Source organism: Typopeltis vanoorti, chromosome 7 (assembly GCF_054136105.1).
Source record: "Typopeltis vanoorti isolate ZY-2024b chromosome 7, IOZ_Tvanoo_1.0, whole genome shotgun sequence".
Classification (NCBI taxonomy): domain Eukaryota; kingdom Metazoa; phylum Arthropoda; class Arachnida; order Uropygi; family Thelyphonidae; genus Typopeltis; species Typopeltis vanoorti.
This window is the reverse complement of record NC_143555.1, coordinates 71,210,361-71,229,219: the sequence shown is the minus strand read 5'-3', so window position 1 is coordinate 71,229,219 and position 18,859 is coordinate 71,210,361. Positions and strand designations below refer to the sequence as shown.

Below are 18,859 nucleotides of genomic sequence, written 5' to 3'. Positions count from 1 at the left end.
CCTTAATGATTTGTCGACAAATAAATAATAATAATAACAGGACTCTAGCTTTGATGTAGTAAGTTTTTTTTTTTCACCAGAGGTCAGGCCAGTAGTTTTAACAGTTGACCAAATTAATGTATCTTTAGCATACCATGTAGATTGTAATGTAGCTTGTTTCTTTGTATATATGTGCATACTCCAGATGATGACCTTAATATGAAGGTCAAAACATTGTGATTATTTTGGTTTATGTCAAATTGAAGTTTACTATAGCACAATAGTTGTTTCTGTAATTTTTAATAATGAATGCTGATCACCTTGTAACCATGTTACAAGGTGATTAGCAATATATACAACCTAGCATTTCATTTCCTACTATTTGGAAGACACAATTGCAATGATTTAAGGACCCTTTGTTCTTATGAATACTCCAGCATTCTATGCCAATGCCTAACATTATTCTGGTACCAATATTCTATCCATATAACAGCAGGACCTGTTATATGGAAAAGAGAGAGATAACCTTTGGCTACATGGTGATATAAAGAAGTTGAAGCCTTTTCTCTATACTATCTTTTTAACTATCTATCTAATATTACCAGCTCTCTTGAAGCCTATAGCTATTCTAGGGCCTATGATGGACACCTTTTACTTTCACTTCAATAAAGGTCAGAACTGATCTGGATGTGACCCTTCTCAAAATACATGGCAACATGTGTGTCTGAAAGGAGATATGCTGTGCATTTATGGGATACTGAGGCAACTTGATGTACCGTCAACAACACATATATACCAGTAACCTATGTAGCAGCTTGTGTTTGCCTCTGCTTAGGTAAAGAATAAAAATGAATATAATTTCTTTTCAAGTACAATTTAATTAGATAGTAAAAAGAGATCTAAGAAATAGGCAAACACACAGAACTAGGAGAGTGCTGAAAAAGGGTAGTGTATTCCTCTGTACACTGACAGATTTTCTCTACCAAGAGTTCAGTGCATCTGCAATTAGAGGTATGTGCCATTCATTATGCTCCTAATTCTAGTCATTGTTTCCATGGAAGGGCTGTTGCATCGAAGCCAGTTATGATTCCAAACAGTACTTAGGCTCAGTGAGTGGATAGTGTGGGTAGATGGTAAATTACCATATGCTCCTTTAAATCAGAACTGTGCATTAAGGTATGGCAGCAGCCAGAACATTATTCACTAGAGGATACTATTTCATCTGTTATGTGTTGTGGTAGTGTTATGATATGGGGTAATTTTCATTACACTGGATTGAGATCTCTTGTTGTTAGTGTCCAAAAAAATGAACAGCAAAAAATTAACATTCTGTGTTGTCCTAAATGTAATGGTTCTCTAAAGATGACCTAGTATCAAAACGGTAATACATCATTCCATACTACAAAAGAAACATGATTTCTAAAATCATGTTGCTTTAATTCACCAAGGAAATCACAGAGGCTAATTTGAACCCTGTAGCTCATTTTTTGAGAAGGATTAGAACATTGGTTGTAGGAGTGTCTATTATGTTCATCTTCACCATGGGAACTGATTGTCATATTGGTAGGGTATTAAGTCAAAATACCTGTATCCATTTATTAACATTCAGGTGGAAGGTCTAGTCAGAGGCATACTAACAGTGTATTGAGGGTTGTATAAATATTGTAGCACAGTGTATATAATGCTTAAACATTTTCACATCAAGCTAGCAAAAATAAAAAATATATTTCTGTAAGCTTGATTGTTTCAAATGAACAAGCAGAAAAAAACTAACAGCATTGAATGATACATATCAATGTTTCGCTCTCATTATCTCTCTTTGCAGTTATTCAATGAATACAGATAATGGAAATTTGTATGTTATTTATATTGGACTGTGGAGGTAAAATTGATATAGTAGTTTGGTGGAATAAGAACTCTTTATATGAAGTCTCATCAGATTATCCCTTAAAGACAGCAAAAGTTACATGATTTTCTTCATACTCGGCTATGTTAATACCCAGGATTTCCAGATGATCATACCATAAATTCTCCTCATGACAATCTCTCAGAAACTCTGATTTTTCCATCCTGTAAAACATTTTCGGCAGATGAGCAAGAATACAGGCATTTGACTCATTATAGCCTTAGTTGCATAATTCAGAAACAATACGGTCATGTAATTTCACAGGTGGGGTCTTGCATACATTGCTTACTATAAAACAGATAGCAGTAGAATATATATACAGTGATTACTTTCTAGTTGAAAGGTTTCTGTCATTGTTAGTACTGATGTGTATGATCTGTAGGATACCTACAGAGAGCAATATATGCAAGGGTCCCCTCACCATCCTCCGAGAACAGACATCAGCAGACTTTATGCTGTGATCATTGGTGGACTGACTCTCGGTATCAACATGGGAAAATATTAAACAACTCAAGTAACAGTTTGATATCTCTAAGACATCTGATACCCTGAAGGTGTTAGAGGATACCATGATAGTAAATGAAGTTTATATTACTAGCTTCTTATCAACAGTTTTCTTCCAAATTAATTTATTCTAACTCTCTAATATTGTTAACCCTTACATTTTTGTATTCTAAGGCATTATTAACTGCGTCAATCCACTTATATCTTGATCACTTTTCCTGCCATCCTGGCATTAAACATCTGTTTTGCTAATTTTTCTGTTCTATTTATGTGACTGTACCGCACCACATCACTGAAGATTAGCTGTGCTAGCACAGTTTTTGGTGTTAACAATGACAAGACCCTTTCTAATGTCTTCATTTTTAACATGTTTCTGTCACTGATGTCATCTGCTCACTCACCCCTATATTTTTTGGTCTCTTCTTGATCAGCTGTTTCGTTTCATTTGATCAAATGAAATGGAAGAATAAAAGTTTTATAGTGATTTGTGCAAGCATACTTGAGGGGGGAGAAGAGAAAAGCTGAGGGTTTTAGTCACTCCACAAGAGGAATAGCTGGATTTAGGCTAAATAGGTTTTGTCAGGAACAAACTTTTACTTTAAAACAAATAGTCAAGAAATCATAAAAATATAACAAGAATCTATAAGTTTTTGATATCAAAAAGGCATATGTAAGGTGCCATGTTCAAAGTTTGAATATTATATGATATGAATGGGACATTATACACCTGCATATAGCCAATACATAAGATGTCACTCAGCAGTTAGGAAATGAAAGATATATAGGAAGATGGTTAGATAGAGAAGCAGGTGCAAGACGAGGATACATGCTATCCATACTATTATTGATCAATTCCTCTGGAATATCACCTACTTCAGCTGCATTTTTACACATCAAATTTCTGAATAGGTTTTTGTATCGCAAGTATTGAATGTACTCATGATTACATTCTTTTTGAATATTTTCTGGTATCCCAATGTTACTACATATCTTTATTATTAACACCATACTATCAAGTCGGACTGGTTGGCCAAGTGGCTAATGTCTCTGCTCTCCAGCCAAGAGGCTGCTGGCAAGGGGCATGGATGTATGTGATATATCCTCATCACCTAATAACCATTTATCATATGTACTGCTGTAACCTGTTGAAGTATCACCTTTGATGTCTTTGTGCCATAAAAATCAAAAATAACTATTAGGCAATGTATTCCATTCACTAAACATTTTCCATTTAAAGAACCTGATCCTTATGCCCTTGCTCACATGCTCCTTATACAGGTTCCACTGATTGCCCCTTTTTATTATAAAAATTTCTTCCATATTAACAGGGCAGCAACCCCATACCGACTTTAACATCTCAGTCATATCCCCTCGCCTCCTGTTCATGAGACTTTGCAAATTGCATTCCCTCAATCTGTCTTCATATCCCACATTCCAAAGACTTTTGTTATGTAATGTTACCACCTTAGTCAGTCTTCTCTGCACCCATTCTAATATATCCTCATCATGATGAAAGCCAGAGGACCAAATCTGGTGCAATAATCCATCTGAGGCCTGATCAAAGCCTTTTCTACAATGAAACCATAACTTCTATTTCTGCACGTTAAGGTCCTATGCATCATTACCATAATCTGAATGTGATGACATCAACTAGTGCATTGTGATTTCTAAACTTCAGATGCTTCCACTACCACTCCCAGGTTTCCTTCAAAATTTCCCCACCATATATATATACAGGGTGGTTCAAAATTCCATGTACAAACTTTGAGGGGAGGTAGAGAACATCAAAATCAACCATATTCACATAAGAAAGCATGATCGGAAATGCTACCGAAAGATACTAACAGGGACACAAAGATACAGAAATAACACAAGGCAGTAAGTAGTGTAAAAAAAACTCTATTAGACGTAACTGAACAGTTCAATAGTAGTTGGATACATAATATGGTTTCACATCAGGTGCTTCAAGTTATGACCATTAGCAGTGATGTATGCCTGACACTGACGACGCATTGATTGACATACATTTTCGAAAATACCTGGAGTTTCCCGGATATTAGCAGTGGCGATGGTGATTCTTGCCACAAGGTCCATATCAGAGGCAACAGACGTTTTGTACACCATGGCTTTAAGGGTTCCCCCCACAGAAAGAAATCAATGCTCGATAAATCAGGTGAGAGTTGGGGCCATGCGACGGGTCCACCACGCCCAATCCATTGAGCCCCCAAGGAACTGTCCAAATAATGACTCATAGAAATGCCAAAATGGACTGGAGCCCAGACATGTTGGGACCACATCTGCCGACGCACAGTCATTGGAACATTGTTCAGTAAATCCAGCAGAACCTCTTCCAGAAAGGTCTGATATCTCTGGGAGTTTAGTTGGGGTTGTAACAGGTATTGGCTGACTAAACAATCAGCGACGATACCTTGCCCATACATTAATTGCAAAGCACTGTTGTGCAGCATGTGATCGCACACCATGTGGGTTCTCATGGGCCTACACATGTGCATTGTGGTGATTGAAGACCCCTTCACGGGTAAATGAAGCTTTATCCGTGAACAAAACATGTTGGAAAATCCAGGTTTACGGCACTTTACTGCAGAAACCACTGTGCGAATTCCACAAGTCGAGGATAATCTTTGGCCATCAGTAACTGGACCTGTTGCAGATGAAATGGATGTAAGAACTCAGAGTGCAAAATGTGCAATACACTGGATCGAGATACTCCTATAACATAGGCAACAGCATGTGTGCTTGTCTCTGGATTATAGTCCATTGCACGCAACACCTCCTCTTCCATGGCAGGATTTTGCGTCGATTGTGGTTGCCCACTATCATGCCTGCAATCTCTGAATCCATCTATCTCAATGGCTTTAACAGGCCTTTAAGGCCCACAACCCTCCAAGCATGCTTGGATTTCGTAACCGAAATATGAGGATAGAATGGTCACCCCTATGCCAAGAAGTATTCCTGGCTGTATCCCTGTGTGTTCACAGGGCTGGTTTGCCAGCTTGCGGGATGAAAAACGCCAGATAAACTGGCGGAAAAAACCCTGCTGAATGATCCATAGTCACATAAATTCTGATGCAAATGCGCAAACATTTGGTGATGTGGTACACGTCTGTTTGGGTACCTTTTGCGATACATTCGTACAGTGGCTCGTCCATTACCATCAGCTAACCCGTAAACAAGGTGCATGTCTGCCATCTCAGCGTTCATAAAACGACATTGAAAGCTTGAATGAGGAAGCCCCAACTGCTCACCTGGAGCGCTGGCGAACAGTGCCACCTATCACTTTCTGGTGGCATTTCCGGTCATGCTTTCCTATGTGAATATGGTTGATTTTGATGTTCTCTACCTCCCCTCAAAGTTTGTATGTGGAATTTTGAACCACCCTGTGTACGCACGTACACACACACACACACACACACGCACACAGGGTGGTTCAACAATAGGATGTAAACAATAGTTTACATCCCATTGTTGCTTTCCAAATTTTAGAACCTTACACTTTGCAACATATGCCCACTCACACAATCTATTCAAGTCCTCTAATAAGGCCAAAACATCTACCTGATTTCTCACCTCTCTCTCTCTTCAGTTTTGCATCTCCAGTTAAATCCATTCCACTATCATTAATATACAAGTTAAACAATAATGACCGCAGAACCTACACTTGCAGTACACTGCTAGTGACTTCCTTCCTTTGGGTTGTTACTGCACCCCCCATGTACTCTTTCATCTGACATTATCACTTATCTGACAGCCAGTCATTTTTCAGCAAACTCATGATATTTATATATATTCTGTATTCTTACTAAACTTTTCCCATTGACGTTTGTTTCAGCTGTTGCCCGAGATTGTACTACGTATTAGGACTACTTGCATTAGCTCACGCTAGTAATCGCCGATACTTTATAGTTTACTATACTATATTCAGCATGAAACTCTCTGATTCCAATCTTTGAGTTTCTTATTCGGTTTTAAAACAATGTGGGATTTAATATCCCTTTAATTTAAATAATGTTTATATCACCGAAATGAAGCCTACTGGCTCTTTATATTTAAGTAACTTAATGGGTGCACCTTTTTGACAACTCGTATAGCAGAGTATATAAGTTTTTTTCGCTATACTCTTTGGTATTAATTTGGTCTAGCTACTCACTGATGAAGCCTCAATAAAGGCTGAAACCAGTCTGGGTAGTGACCTCCCACCATAATGTAATAACAGCATACATTTCCTAAGAAATCTGTTTTTACATTATGGAAAATACCAAGAACAGCGATCAGAACTTTACCACCTTTGCTACGAGTTGCCCGAGATTGTACTATGTACTGCGACTACTTGCATTAGCTCACGCTAGTAATCGCCGACACTTTATAGTTTACTATATTCGGCATGAAACTCTCTGATTCCAATCTTTGAGTTTCTTATTCGTTTTAAAACAATGTGGGATTTAATATCCCCTTAATTTTAATAATGTTTATATCGCCGAAATGAAGCCTATTGGCTCTTTTTATTTAAGTAACTAAGTATGATAATTATTTTCAGTCTGCTCTGAATAATTACACTTTGTAATTCCTGTTTCAAATCTCCTGTACACAGGAGATTTGATTCTCACACAGATTATTAGTTTTGAAAAGTTTTTTTTTTTTTTTAACTTGGAAATCAAGGAAATTATATTCTTGTATATATCCTACACTAAAGCATAAGCAGACATTCACACATGAAGTATTTTCACAACTTACTGGTATATAGATGCTACTGACTTCACATCAGTGGCCTCAGTATTAATAATGCCAAGCATACTTCCTTTTGGATGTGTATGCTGCTACAGTACAAAGATAATTGATGTGAAGTCAATAGCCTAGCCTCATTGTGAAGATACTTCACATGCAAATCATGCTTATGCCTAGGCATAAGATTAAAACAAGATCATTTCTTGTCAGTTTATCTGACAGTATTAATTCACAACACAGAATAACAAGAAAATGAATATTTATTTAACAGATTTGCTGGTATTATATCCAGCATCCTCAGAGCATAAAATCACTTTGTCATAATACATGAACAGCAACAATTTGGTTAACAGTAGGACCAGCTTAAAAAATTGTAACAGACAACACAAGAAAATAAAGTCCTAAATGGTGCCATCTATTGTTGGATAAGAAATAGAGAGGAGAGAAAAAAAAAAAAAAAAGAAAAAAAAAGTATTAATTTGATCTTTAGACCGGGAGACAACTATCTCCTGAATTTTTTGTAAACTGATACAGCCATACTTGTTGAGGTTTGGAGAATGTTTTAAAGCTGCTGCTGATTCCAAAAAACAATCTCTCTCTCTGACTTTTGTGTTTTTCTATTTATTTGATCCTATGTGAAGGGATATATAAGGCATGGTCTGCTAGTCACAGTTTGCCATGACAAACTCTCCCCTTTATTAAGTCCAGGAGTGCAGAGTTTGTCCTTAGTTGCCCTTTGCATGGAAAGGGAAGATATATAAAAGATAGATGAAAGAGCTACAGGCTCCTCCCTTTCTACCCCCCCCCCCTAGCCAATTTCTACGTAGAACACTTACAAAACCAAGCACTGAATACAACCACTCTCAAACCAGTGGCTTGGCTGTACTATGTTGATGATACCTTTGCTATTTAGCCACATGGTACAGACACATTAGATACCTTTCTAGTGCATTTAAATAGCCAACATCCTAAAATCCATTTCACAAAGAAACAGGAAACTGACTGTCTGCACTTTCTAGATACACTGGTCGCGTGCCTTTCTGATGGTTCATTGTCTTTTTCTCTTTATAGAAAAGCCTACATGTACATGGAGATATTTGCACAACAATCACACATTCTTTATCACATCCAGCTCAACAGTACATATCCTAAAAACAGTAACTCACAGAGCCAGAGCTATTCGTTCCAGTGACAATGCTCTTACTTGATCTCACTCACTTGCATCACATATAATCCCCAAAGAATAGACAAAATACTAAATGATCACCAGAAAGCCCCACTGCCTAATATGCAAGACTGCAGCAAAATTGCTACCATCCCATTCATTCAGGGCACATCGAAAACAATATCTACAGTGCATAATGAATATCAGCTCTGCACCAAATTTAAACCATATCAATTAGCAACTCTCATCTTTATCACATCCAGGAGTGTATGAAGTGCCTGGTTCGTCTAGTCTGATTAAAAGATCAGAGTAATATTCCCTGGTTATTGTTTTACCCTTTTCAAGATAATTAATAAACAAAATGCCTTTAGCATCCCAAAACACCGATGCTATGACCTGTACCTGGCATCGGTCGACAGACAGGAAGTGTTGTTGATATCCACCTTGAGAGCATAAAAAATGCATTTAGCACTATTGTTATGGCAAGTCAAGACTAGTAATCCATGCCTCGGATATCCCTTCACACAAGATCAAATGGAAGAAAACAAAAGTGCTACACAGAAGTCATTATAAGTCACATAGATGGTTTTTGGAATTAGCAGCAGCTTTAAAACATCTAAACCATAACAAGTATCGCTGTATCAATTTACCATAAAACTAGGAGATGGTCATTTTAAGATCAAATAAATATGTTGTTGTTGTTTTATTTTTTTCCTCTCTCTCTTTATTCAATAATAAATGACACCTATTAGGACTTTAGTTTCTTTTGTGTCTGTTACAATTTTTTAAACTGGTCCGACTGTTAACCAAATTGTTGCTGTGCATGTATTATGACAAACTGTTTTTGTGCTCTGAAGATTATTATTACATTAAACCTCCACGGAGTCCAATGACTCATCAAGGGAGGGCACCTACTCTACAACTCTCAGTCTCCACCAATTACAATGAACCGCAACTACACCAACGGCATCTACCGCCCACCACTAGAATTTCCACAGACATCCATGCCCACGGCGGGATTCGAACTTACAGCCTTTTGGCTGTAGAGTGGATATGCTAACCACTTGGACAACCAGGCAGATACTGGATATAATACCAGCAAAATATCAGCAAATAAGTTAAATAAATATTATTTTCTTATTATTCTGTGTTATGAATTAATACCATCAAATAAATTGACATGAACTGCCAACACATTATAAGCCTTTCTACTTGTTTAAGATAATTTCTTGTCTACTGTAATTTACTTAATTACCAGCGAAAAAAAAACTTCTACAACTTTCCCTGATTGAGAGTTCACTAATCCTCTGCATTAATGATGCCTTTGTTCCAATAACCAGCTTCTTACTATCCATGCTGGTTCCATGATTCTAAGAGTTTACTTTATTTACTGCCAAGAAGGAAGAAGAAGAAACGCTACTACAATGCATTTCAAAAAATGTTTTAAGTACCAAATTGTCATCAGTTTGCACCGATTTGTATATACGTATTGCATTTTAACTGCTGTTCAAAGTTAAAATTATAAATTTTATACTAGTGGTGTAGGACTTATTTCCAGAATACAAATTAAATAATTCTTAACTATTTTCCAAGGGATTCTCTCAATGTATTAACTAAAAAATAGAAATTACTTTGAGGAGATTATAAATTCAATCAAACAATATATAAATTTCATTATTTTAATCAAATCTATGTATTATTTAACTTTTAGAAATGGTTAGGATTTATGGGGTGTGAAAATAAATCTATACTATAATGAAATTGATTATTAAACATACAATTAAGCTCTTTAGTTTGACTAGGGAGATTATTTTTTATAAAACTCAAATTTGCAATACAAGTGTCAATCTTGATAATTTTAACACTTCATGTAGTCTGAACTTCTTTCTTTCTTTAGTCTCGAGTTGGATATAATTGAACTGAATATGAAAGTGGCATACTGCTCCCCACATTTCTACTATTAGCATATGCTTGTGGTAAGATATGGTTAACTGGAAAAAATAAGTTACCATACCATCACTTAAAAAAACTTACCCTATGGATATCTGCTTCATGTTGATTTTTGTCATTTGGGTCATAAAGTTAACCAGATATGTTGTCCTTAAAATTAATACAATAAATAAAATAGAAAGAATTGCTGTTCTTAGTTGAAGATTGCATTTAGTAAGGTCTCTGAATATGTACATCAGGCTTCACGCAGAGAAATTGTCCAGATACATATTGAAGTTCTGTACACAGGCACCGGATATATACAACCTGGATGTTCAGGCATTGCCATGGAAGAAATAAATAAAACTGTACAAATTGTGGCTTTCAGGACTTCCACAGAGATCATGAAGTCAGCTGGAAAGAGCACCCTTATCACAGAGCTGACTGGTCGTTGACTTGATTTTATCGCAGTAAAGTGGAATATCACACTTGCCAAAGAAGAAGGTGATTAGTACTGTCATCTCTTCCTGCAGCTTCACTAAGTCCAGTGTTACGAAAGTCTTCATATCCATCTCCTCCACTAATTACCAGAAGTTTACAACCAGATGCAGCAGTAGTCGATGCTCTGCGACCAGCTAAGCTTTCCTTGCAGCGCAATGACCGGTGAATATATTTTGTCACACCAGAAGCATCCATAGAGGCACCAGGAGTCATCTCTACACATGTTAAGAACCGCACATGGCCTGTGTGACCATGAGGAATACCTGTAATAAAAAAAAATGTGAATTATAAATAGCTTATATATTGCATATGTATTATAAATAACTGTAGCTATTCAGTTATCATTTTTAAAATCAGCTTTTGTAGGATAATAATGACACAGCTTAATGTTTCTCAGATATAAATAAAAACACTGAGATAGATACGAAACTAGTTGGGACTAAGGCAAAATAATTAATGCCATAACATTAGTATACGGGGTGCATAAGGGGCAAAGCTGTATAACTGAGAGGAGACCTCCACATAGCCTTTAAAGGAATGCGGAGAACCGACCAAGGCTTCTGACCTAATGTCCAATCGTCACCTTCTCGTGGTGCACCCTGTTGGGTATCTACCTGGATACTGAACGAACGAGGATGGGCTGGCAATTTGGGATTTAGCCAACCATATTGTATTCTTATTGGTTAAGCCAAAATAAAAAATGATGGTACAACATGACAAAATTTCACCGGCTGGGGCATCGCCCAGTTAAACAAGGGCCCCGTTGTTTTCGCCAGGGAACCAGGGCGGACAGCGAAAGGTCAGCTACTGGAATAAATCTGAACACACATCCCAACTCAACATCACCAGAGTTAAAGATCGGTACTATCAACATAAGAAGCCTGAATGGCAAAGAAATGGAGCTAGCTGAGGAATTAGATAAGTACCAGATCGACATAATAGGGGTGACTGAAACAAAAAAGACAAAAACTGGTGAGATCTTTCTGAGCAATGAATACAAAATGCTATATTCACGCAATGAAAATCAAGGAAAAGAAGGAGTAGCCATAGTATTCAACACTAAATACGAGGCTAATCTTCTTGAATGGCAGGCAATCTCAAGTAGAGTGATGTGGGCAAATATCAGAATTGGGAACTGGACAATGAGACTTATTTGTGCCTATGGTCCCACAGAAGGCTCTACTAAGGTAGAAGTAGAGGAATTTTTTGAGGCTCTAGAGCACATATGGGCAACCCCCTGGCCTGGATCTGGCCCTCTACTTCTTTTGATCCGGCTCTAATCTATTTCAGCGAAGTTTGTTTGATTCATGTTGGGAGAAAACATGGTGTGTTCCACTAACTCACATTAAGCTGATGTCATATAACTTGCACAAAACACACTATGTTTTTCTCCAACCAAGGGTCTCTTTCTCACTTTGATTAGCGGTGTGTGTGTGAACGTGTTACGTGTCAGTTCAGTACTTGCATTGGTGTTGTGCTTTGTTCAGTGCCTGTGGTGTAGAAGACAGTTTTGTTTGACAGTTCTGAATATCGCTTATAAATTTGAGACGTCAGGGGCTATTGCAAAAAAAAGAAAAGCAGATGCAGAGAATCGTCAATTTCAAGACAACTGGACAGAGGATTGCTGTGCAACGAATCCGTATCCGTCAACAAAGAATACAACTAAAAGACATTTTACTTCTGGACATGCGGACCACCCAAAAATTGATGGACAACTACAAAAAGATGAAATACAGAAGTTGAAGAAGAACTTGGATACCCAGCAGCAAAGAACGCAGCACCACAGCATTGTGGTAAGCAAAAAAATCGCTAAGCATTCCAAGTCATTTGGTGAAGGAGAATTTATCAAAGAATATCTGCTGGATGTTGCAAGTATAATATGTCCTGAAAAGAAAAAAAGACTTCGAGAATATTCGTTTGTCAAGACGTACTTGTTGTCCGATGGTTAAAAATTATGGCTGATGATATCAAAAAAAAGTTGAAAAGAGAAGATTGCTAGATTGGAAACATTTTCAATTGCTTTGGATGACAGCACTGATGCCTCCTATACAGCATAACTAGCAATATTTATTTGAGGAGTTGATGCGGATTTCAAAATGTCAGAAGAATTATTGGCGCTTCGGCTGTTAAAAGGAACAACGACAGGTGAAGATATATTTGAAACAGTCAACACAGTCTTTGAGAGATTTGGGCTTAAATGGAGTTCACTATCTGGCATTTGTACTGATGGAGCCCCTGCAATGGTGCACAGAAGGGATTTGTAAAAAAACGTTTAATTTTCTTGACCAAAAAGCTCTGGAAAGACTTTTAATAGGATTATATTGATCAAGTACATATAATAAACAACTATGCTTTACCAACTAGTTTTCACCAACTAAGGCTGTTGGCATCTTCAGGGTACATAACTGATGTAAGGCACTAAAAAGTAAAAAACTGTTACAAACTATAATCAACCAATTCCAATTATATTAAACAAAGAACAGAGCGCATACAATACATGCATAGAGCGTGCATGATATGACTTGTTGTTATTTAGGAACGTTCTATAGTTCGCACTATAATTCAGTTCTGGCGAGTTGAAGGATCTGATAAGGGTCTTCCAGATCACGGGTAAGATTAGTCCTTGGTTCCTGTTAAGGTTTTGTATACAGTGGGCAACTGTTGTGGCCTCCTTAAAAATTCAGGAGTGGAAGTCCTCCATGTAAGGAATTGTGCTTCTATCCCACTCTATGGTATGGTTCGTTCTTGAGAAATGAAAAGCTAATCCCAATTTTTCTTCTCTGTTATTACTGACGTCACCTATGTGTTCTTTTTGCCTAATTTCAAGGCTCCTTGAAGTTTGGCCGATGTACTTCAAGCTGCACGAGCAGGGTATGTTATAAACTCCAGCATATATGGCTATCTTTTGGAGATCTTAAGAATCATCTAATCGTTTCTGTGGGTTTAAAGGCCACCACTCTTATTTTATGTGGTCTAAGGAGTCTAGCAATCTTATTGGAAACTGTCACTAAGTATGGAATGACGATGGTAGAAATATAATGTATATCATCTTGTTGTCTTCGTCAGGGTTCAGAGAAAAGTATCTTGTGGACGAGTCTTCGAGCCAGCCTGGATGTTACATCTCTATTCACTAATATACCTGTGGAGGAAGTCATCAACATTTTAGGAAGTTTGCTCCCACAAGACATTACTTCTCTGTTCTGTCATTGTTTAACATCGAACTTTTTCTTATGGAATAAAACCATATATCAGCAATTGACTGGCCTTGCAATGGGTAGCCCCCCCCCCCTCTCCATCTTGTGCTGATCTCTTTATGGAGGATTTTGAAAGTAAAATCTTAACTCAAACAGACCCTAAACCCACAGTATGGTGAAGATACGCTGATGATATCTTTATCGTTTGGAACCACACAAAAAAAGGACCTGTTCGACTTTCTTAACAAAATCAACTTTCTACACCACACAATCAAATTCACTCTAGAACTTGAAAAAGATAACCAATTATCATTTCTGGACACTTTAATTAAGAAGCTTCCGAATGGTGGTATCAACCATTCGGAAATACAGGACATTATTTACATTTCACTTCCTGCCACCACATTTCTCAGAAACTTAGTATTGTACACATGTTGAAGAACCGTGCCTCTCTCCTTACAACAGATCAACAAGAGCCCCAGGAAGAACTATCCCTGATATCCACCAACCTTACCATGAATGGAATTCGTCGAAGACTCGTCCACAAGATACTTTTCTCTGAACCCCGACAAAGACAACAAGACGATATACATTATATTTCTACCATCGTCATTCCATACTTAGGGACAGTTTCCAATAAGATTGCTAGACTCCTTAGACCACATAAAATAAGAATGGCCTTTAAACCCACAGAAATGATTAGACAATTCTTAAGATCTCCAAAAGATAACCATCCTTTCTCCAAATATGCAGGAGTTTATAACATACCCTGCTCGTGGGCTTGAATTACATCGCCAAACTTCAAGGATCCTTGAAATTAGGCAAAAAGAACACATAGGTGACGTCAATAATAACAGAGAAGAAAAATCGGGGTTAGCTTTTCATTTCTCAAGAATGAACCATACCATAGAGTGCGATAGAAGCACAATTCCTTACATGCAGAACTTCCGCTCCCGAATTTTTAAGGAGGCCACAACAGTTGCCCACTGTATACAAAACCTTAACAGGAACCAAGGACTAATCTTGCCCGTGATCCGGAAGACCCTTATCAGATCCTTCAACTCGCCAGAACTGAATTATAGTGCCAACTATAGAACGTTCCTAAATAACAACAAGTCATATCATGCATGCTCTATCCATGTATTGTATGTGCGCTGTTCTTTGTTTAATATAATTGGAATTGGTTTATTATAGTTTGTAACAGTTTTTTACTTTTTAGTGCCTTACATCAGTTATGTACCCTGAAGATGCCAATGGTCTTAGTTGGTATAACATAGATGTTTATTATATGCACTTGATCAATATAATCCCATTAAAAGTCTTTACAGAAGGGATTTATTGGAATAGTTCATGAAAATGAGCAATAGAACTACAGATCCATCTGGAAAATGTAACAAAGTTTCACTGTATTATCCACCAACAAAATCTGTGTGCAAAATCAATTAAATTCACAAATGTTATGGAAGTTGTAGTAGCCAGTATTAACTTTATTAAGTCACGTGCACTTAATCACCACCAATTTAAGGAGTATTTGGCAGACCTATTTTCAGATTATGAAAACATGTCTTATTATTGTGAAGTAAGGTGGTTGAGTAAAGTTAAAATGTTAAAACAATTTTATGATCTGAGACAAGTCATTGCAGATTTTATGGACATAAAAGGAAACACAATTAACCAAGTAAATGATGATGAGTGGGTGTGTGATTTAGCATTCCTTGTAGATGTCACCAGATACCTAAACGAATCTTAAATTGCAAAAACAAGGACAATTGGTTCATGAACTGCATGGAGATGTCAAAGCTTTTTGTAATAAACTAAGATTGTTGGAAAGTCAGAAAAGAGCTAAAAATTGTTATAATTTTCCTACTCTAGCAAATCATAAAAATATCCCTTATAATTATTATGGAGATGAACTGAAGGCACTAATAGAGCAATTTGATACAAGGTTTGCCTACTTCAAAAACAAAGACTCCACATTCTCTATATTTGCTCGTCTGATGGATGCTGATGTAAATAATGTGCCAGAAAACTTACAGATGGAACTTATTGAGCTTCACGGGGATTTAGTGCTAAAATCACAAATTAACAACATTGCTTTGACGGATTTTTATAAATTTTATAAAATTTTATGCTATTATCCTTAAGTAATATTAACGTCAATATTGATAGTCTCATAGTTGAAGTCCAAGGCCAATCTTCACATTAAATTATGTCGTTCATTATATTATAAAATTTATGTAGAGCTTTATACCAAAGCATTGTATTATAAATAAATGAAATATGAAGTAGCAACTTGTTTTAATTAATTTAATATTAATTTATTTTATTTAATAATTTGGTCCGGCCCTTGACTCGGAGACGGAATGATAATTTGGCCCCCGAACTAGGAAAGGTTGCCCATGCCTGCTCTAGAGAAAGCTACTGAACAATGAAAAAGGAAAAGTTGGTCCTTGTTGGGGATATAAATAGCAGGGTAGGAAATGATCGTCAGACATTCAAAAATATTTTGGGAAAATTTGGAGAAAAGAGCAAAGCTAATAATAATGGCAAATACCTGTTGCATTTCTGCTCAGGACATGGACTGGTTATTACTAACACCATGTTCCAACATAAAAATATGCACAAATTCACATGGAGAGAAGAGGCAAGGAAAAAGTCTCATTGACTATGTTATTGTTGATAGTGATGTTTTCTCCCTGCAGGACACCAGAGTGTACAGAGGATTTGAAATTGGAAGTGATCACTGTTTAGTCTTGAGCAGAATAAAATTTAATTTCATACTGAAAAGAATGACATGTAAGAAAGTCTTAAAGCGAATAAAAGTTGAGCAGCTCTCAGATATCAACTGCAGACTAAAATACACAAAAATTATTGAAGAAAAAATGAAAGAGTTTGAGAACAAGAACCATAGCTTGGAGATTCAGTGGCAAACCTTGAAGAAAACCCTGATTGATTCAGCCAGGTTGTCTGCAAGGATAGAAAAATCAGAATTCCATGGTGGACACAGGAAGTTAAAGAGGCAGTGAAGGAAAAGAAGAAAGCATATCAAAAGTTATTGGCAAATAAGTCAGCTTATGCTCCTAAAGAATACAGAGACAAATGTAAGAAAGCTAAACACTCTGTAAAACTAGCTAAACAAAAGTCATGGGAGGACTTTGGCAAGAACATAGAAAATAAATATCAAGAAGGTGGTAAGATATTCTGGAGGTTGTTGAAGAAGCTTAGAAATGGAGGAAAGAGTGCTGTAAAACGAGTTAGAGATGATAAAGGTGACATGAAAACAGGAGAAAAAGATATCCTTGAAGTATGGAGTAATTATTTCGAAAAATTGCTAAATGAAACAAACAGTGATGGCACAGTAGTAAAAAACACTCAACAGGCCTTACAGTCAGGAATACATATCCATACTTGAAGTAGAAAAAGCCATCGAAGGTTTGAAATGTGGAAAGGCAGCAGGAGTAGATGATATTCAACCAGAAATGCTGAAGTATGGTGGTATAAGAGTCTTACAGTGGCTGCACTGCATAGTTCAGAAGGCCTGGACAGCGGGACGAATTCCTGATGATTGGAGTAGAGCTCTAATAGTACCCATATATATGAAAAGGGAAATAAAACTGAATGTGAGAATTACAGAGTTATTTTCCTACTGAGTGTTCTAGGCAAGATTTATGCCAGTATACTTGAGAAACGGTTGAGAAGAATTGTGGAAAAAAAAAAGCTTGGTGAAGAACAAGCTGGATTCAGGCCAAATAGAGACTGTCAGGATCAGACCTTCACTTTATGACAAATAGCTGAGAAAGCATGGAAATATAACAAAGATCTGTATTTAAGTGTTGTCGATCTGGAAAAGGCATATGACAAGGTGCCAAGAGAGAAGCTATTCAATATGCTACAGTTATATGGTGTCAGTGGATCATTATATCAAGCAATACATAGTCTTTATTTAAGTTGCAAGTCAGCAGTTAGAATTGAAGGAGGTACAGGAAGATGGTTTAATGTTAAATCTGGGGTGAGACAAGGATGTACATTATCCCCTCTGTTATTCGTTATCTATATCAGGGTTTCTCAAACTTTTTCTACGACGGAACACTTCACAAATCCTGAAATGCTCACGGAACACCTTGATTATTTTGTAATATATTAATTAATAATTAATTGGTAATTTAGCTTATTTTATTGTTAATTGTTTATTTAAATAATTATTAATTAATACTTAATTAAACATATTAATCCATCATTAAATTAATTTGTGCTGATTTTCATTGACATATCCCATTCTGATCACCAAAAATTTATAATATTATTATAAGCACTTACGAGTGAATGCAGACTTTTTCTCCAGTGTGCTGGTTTTGTAGGGTAAGTAAATATAAATAAAATAAATGAGTAAATCTAAGCATTAAGAAAAAACAATCATTTATTGTCAAATGATAATTAGTAAAAACAAAACACAATAAAATAGTAAAACACGTATATTGCAAATTAAGTTCTTAATGACTCCGATGTTTTTGGGTCTTTGAATTACAAATTCTTTTGATATCAGGCACAATATTAGAAAGTTGAATTTTCATATTTGGTGTAGCGTCGAGTCTGTTCCTGGACTTTGATTTGATTGCAGCATAATATGAAAATCCTGTCTCGCATAAATATGTCGTTGTAAAAGTTTCAAAAATGAAGTAAAACAAGAATAGATAGTTTTAACGCGCTGGGGTACTCTCTGTTAAATTTGTCCAGAAATCATTTATTGGCAGTTCCTTGTATTTTTGTTTTAAATCAGAGTCACTAATTAAGTCAATTACATTTTCATAATCACTTGCACTGAAGCCTGCTGGCTTAGCTGTCACTGTAAATGGATTCTGAACCCAGGAATTGTCCTCACTGGATTTTGGAAAATATTGCAAAAGGGTTGATTGCAAGCCATGCAAGTGTTCTAAAATT

General features: G+C 36.6%; 1 protein-coding gene across 4 annotated transcripts in view; it reads right to left on the bottom strand.

Moving 5' to 3' along the window:
• Positions 1-18,859, bottom strand: part of LOC150104769 (rho guanine nucleotide exchange factor 17-like) — a 678,990-nt gene that overhangs the window by 30,339 nt on the left and 629,792 nt on the right. Inside the window, exon 24 of one of the 4 annotated variants that reach the window (XR_016548547.1) lies at positions 10,332-10,990. Coding sequence is in view for 2 of the 4 variants with exons in the window: in XM_090395338.1 (XP_090251464.1) it covers positions 10,710-10,990 (281 nt within the window). In the remaining 2 variants the exon portion in view is untranslated. Of the gene's footprint in view, positions 1-10,201; positions 10,991-18,859 lie in introns of those variants that run through there. The other 3 variants (XM_090395338.1, XM_090395339.1, XR_016548548.1) reach the window with 3 other exon arrangements.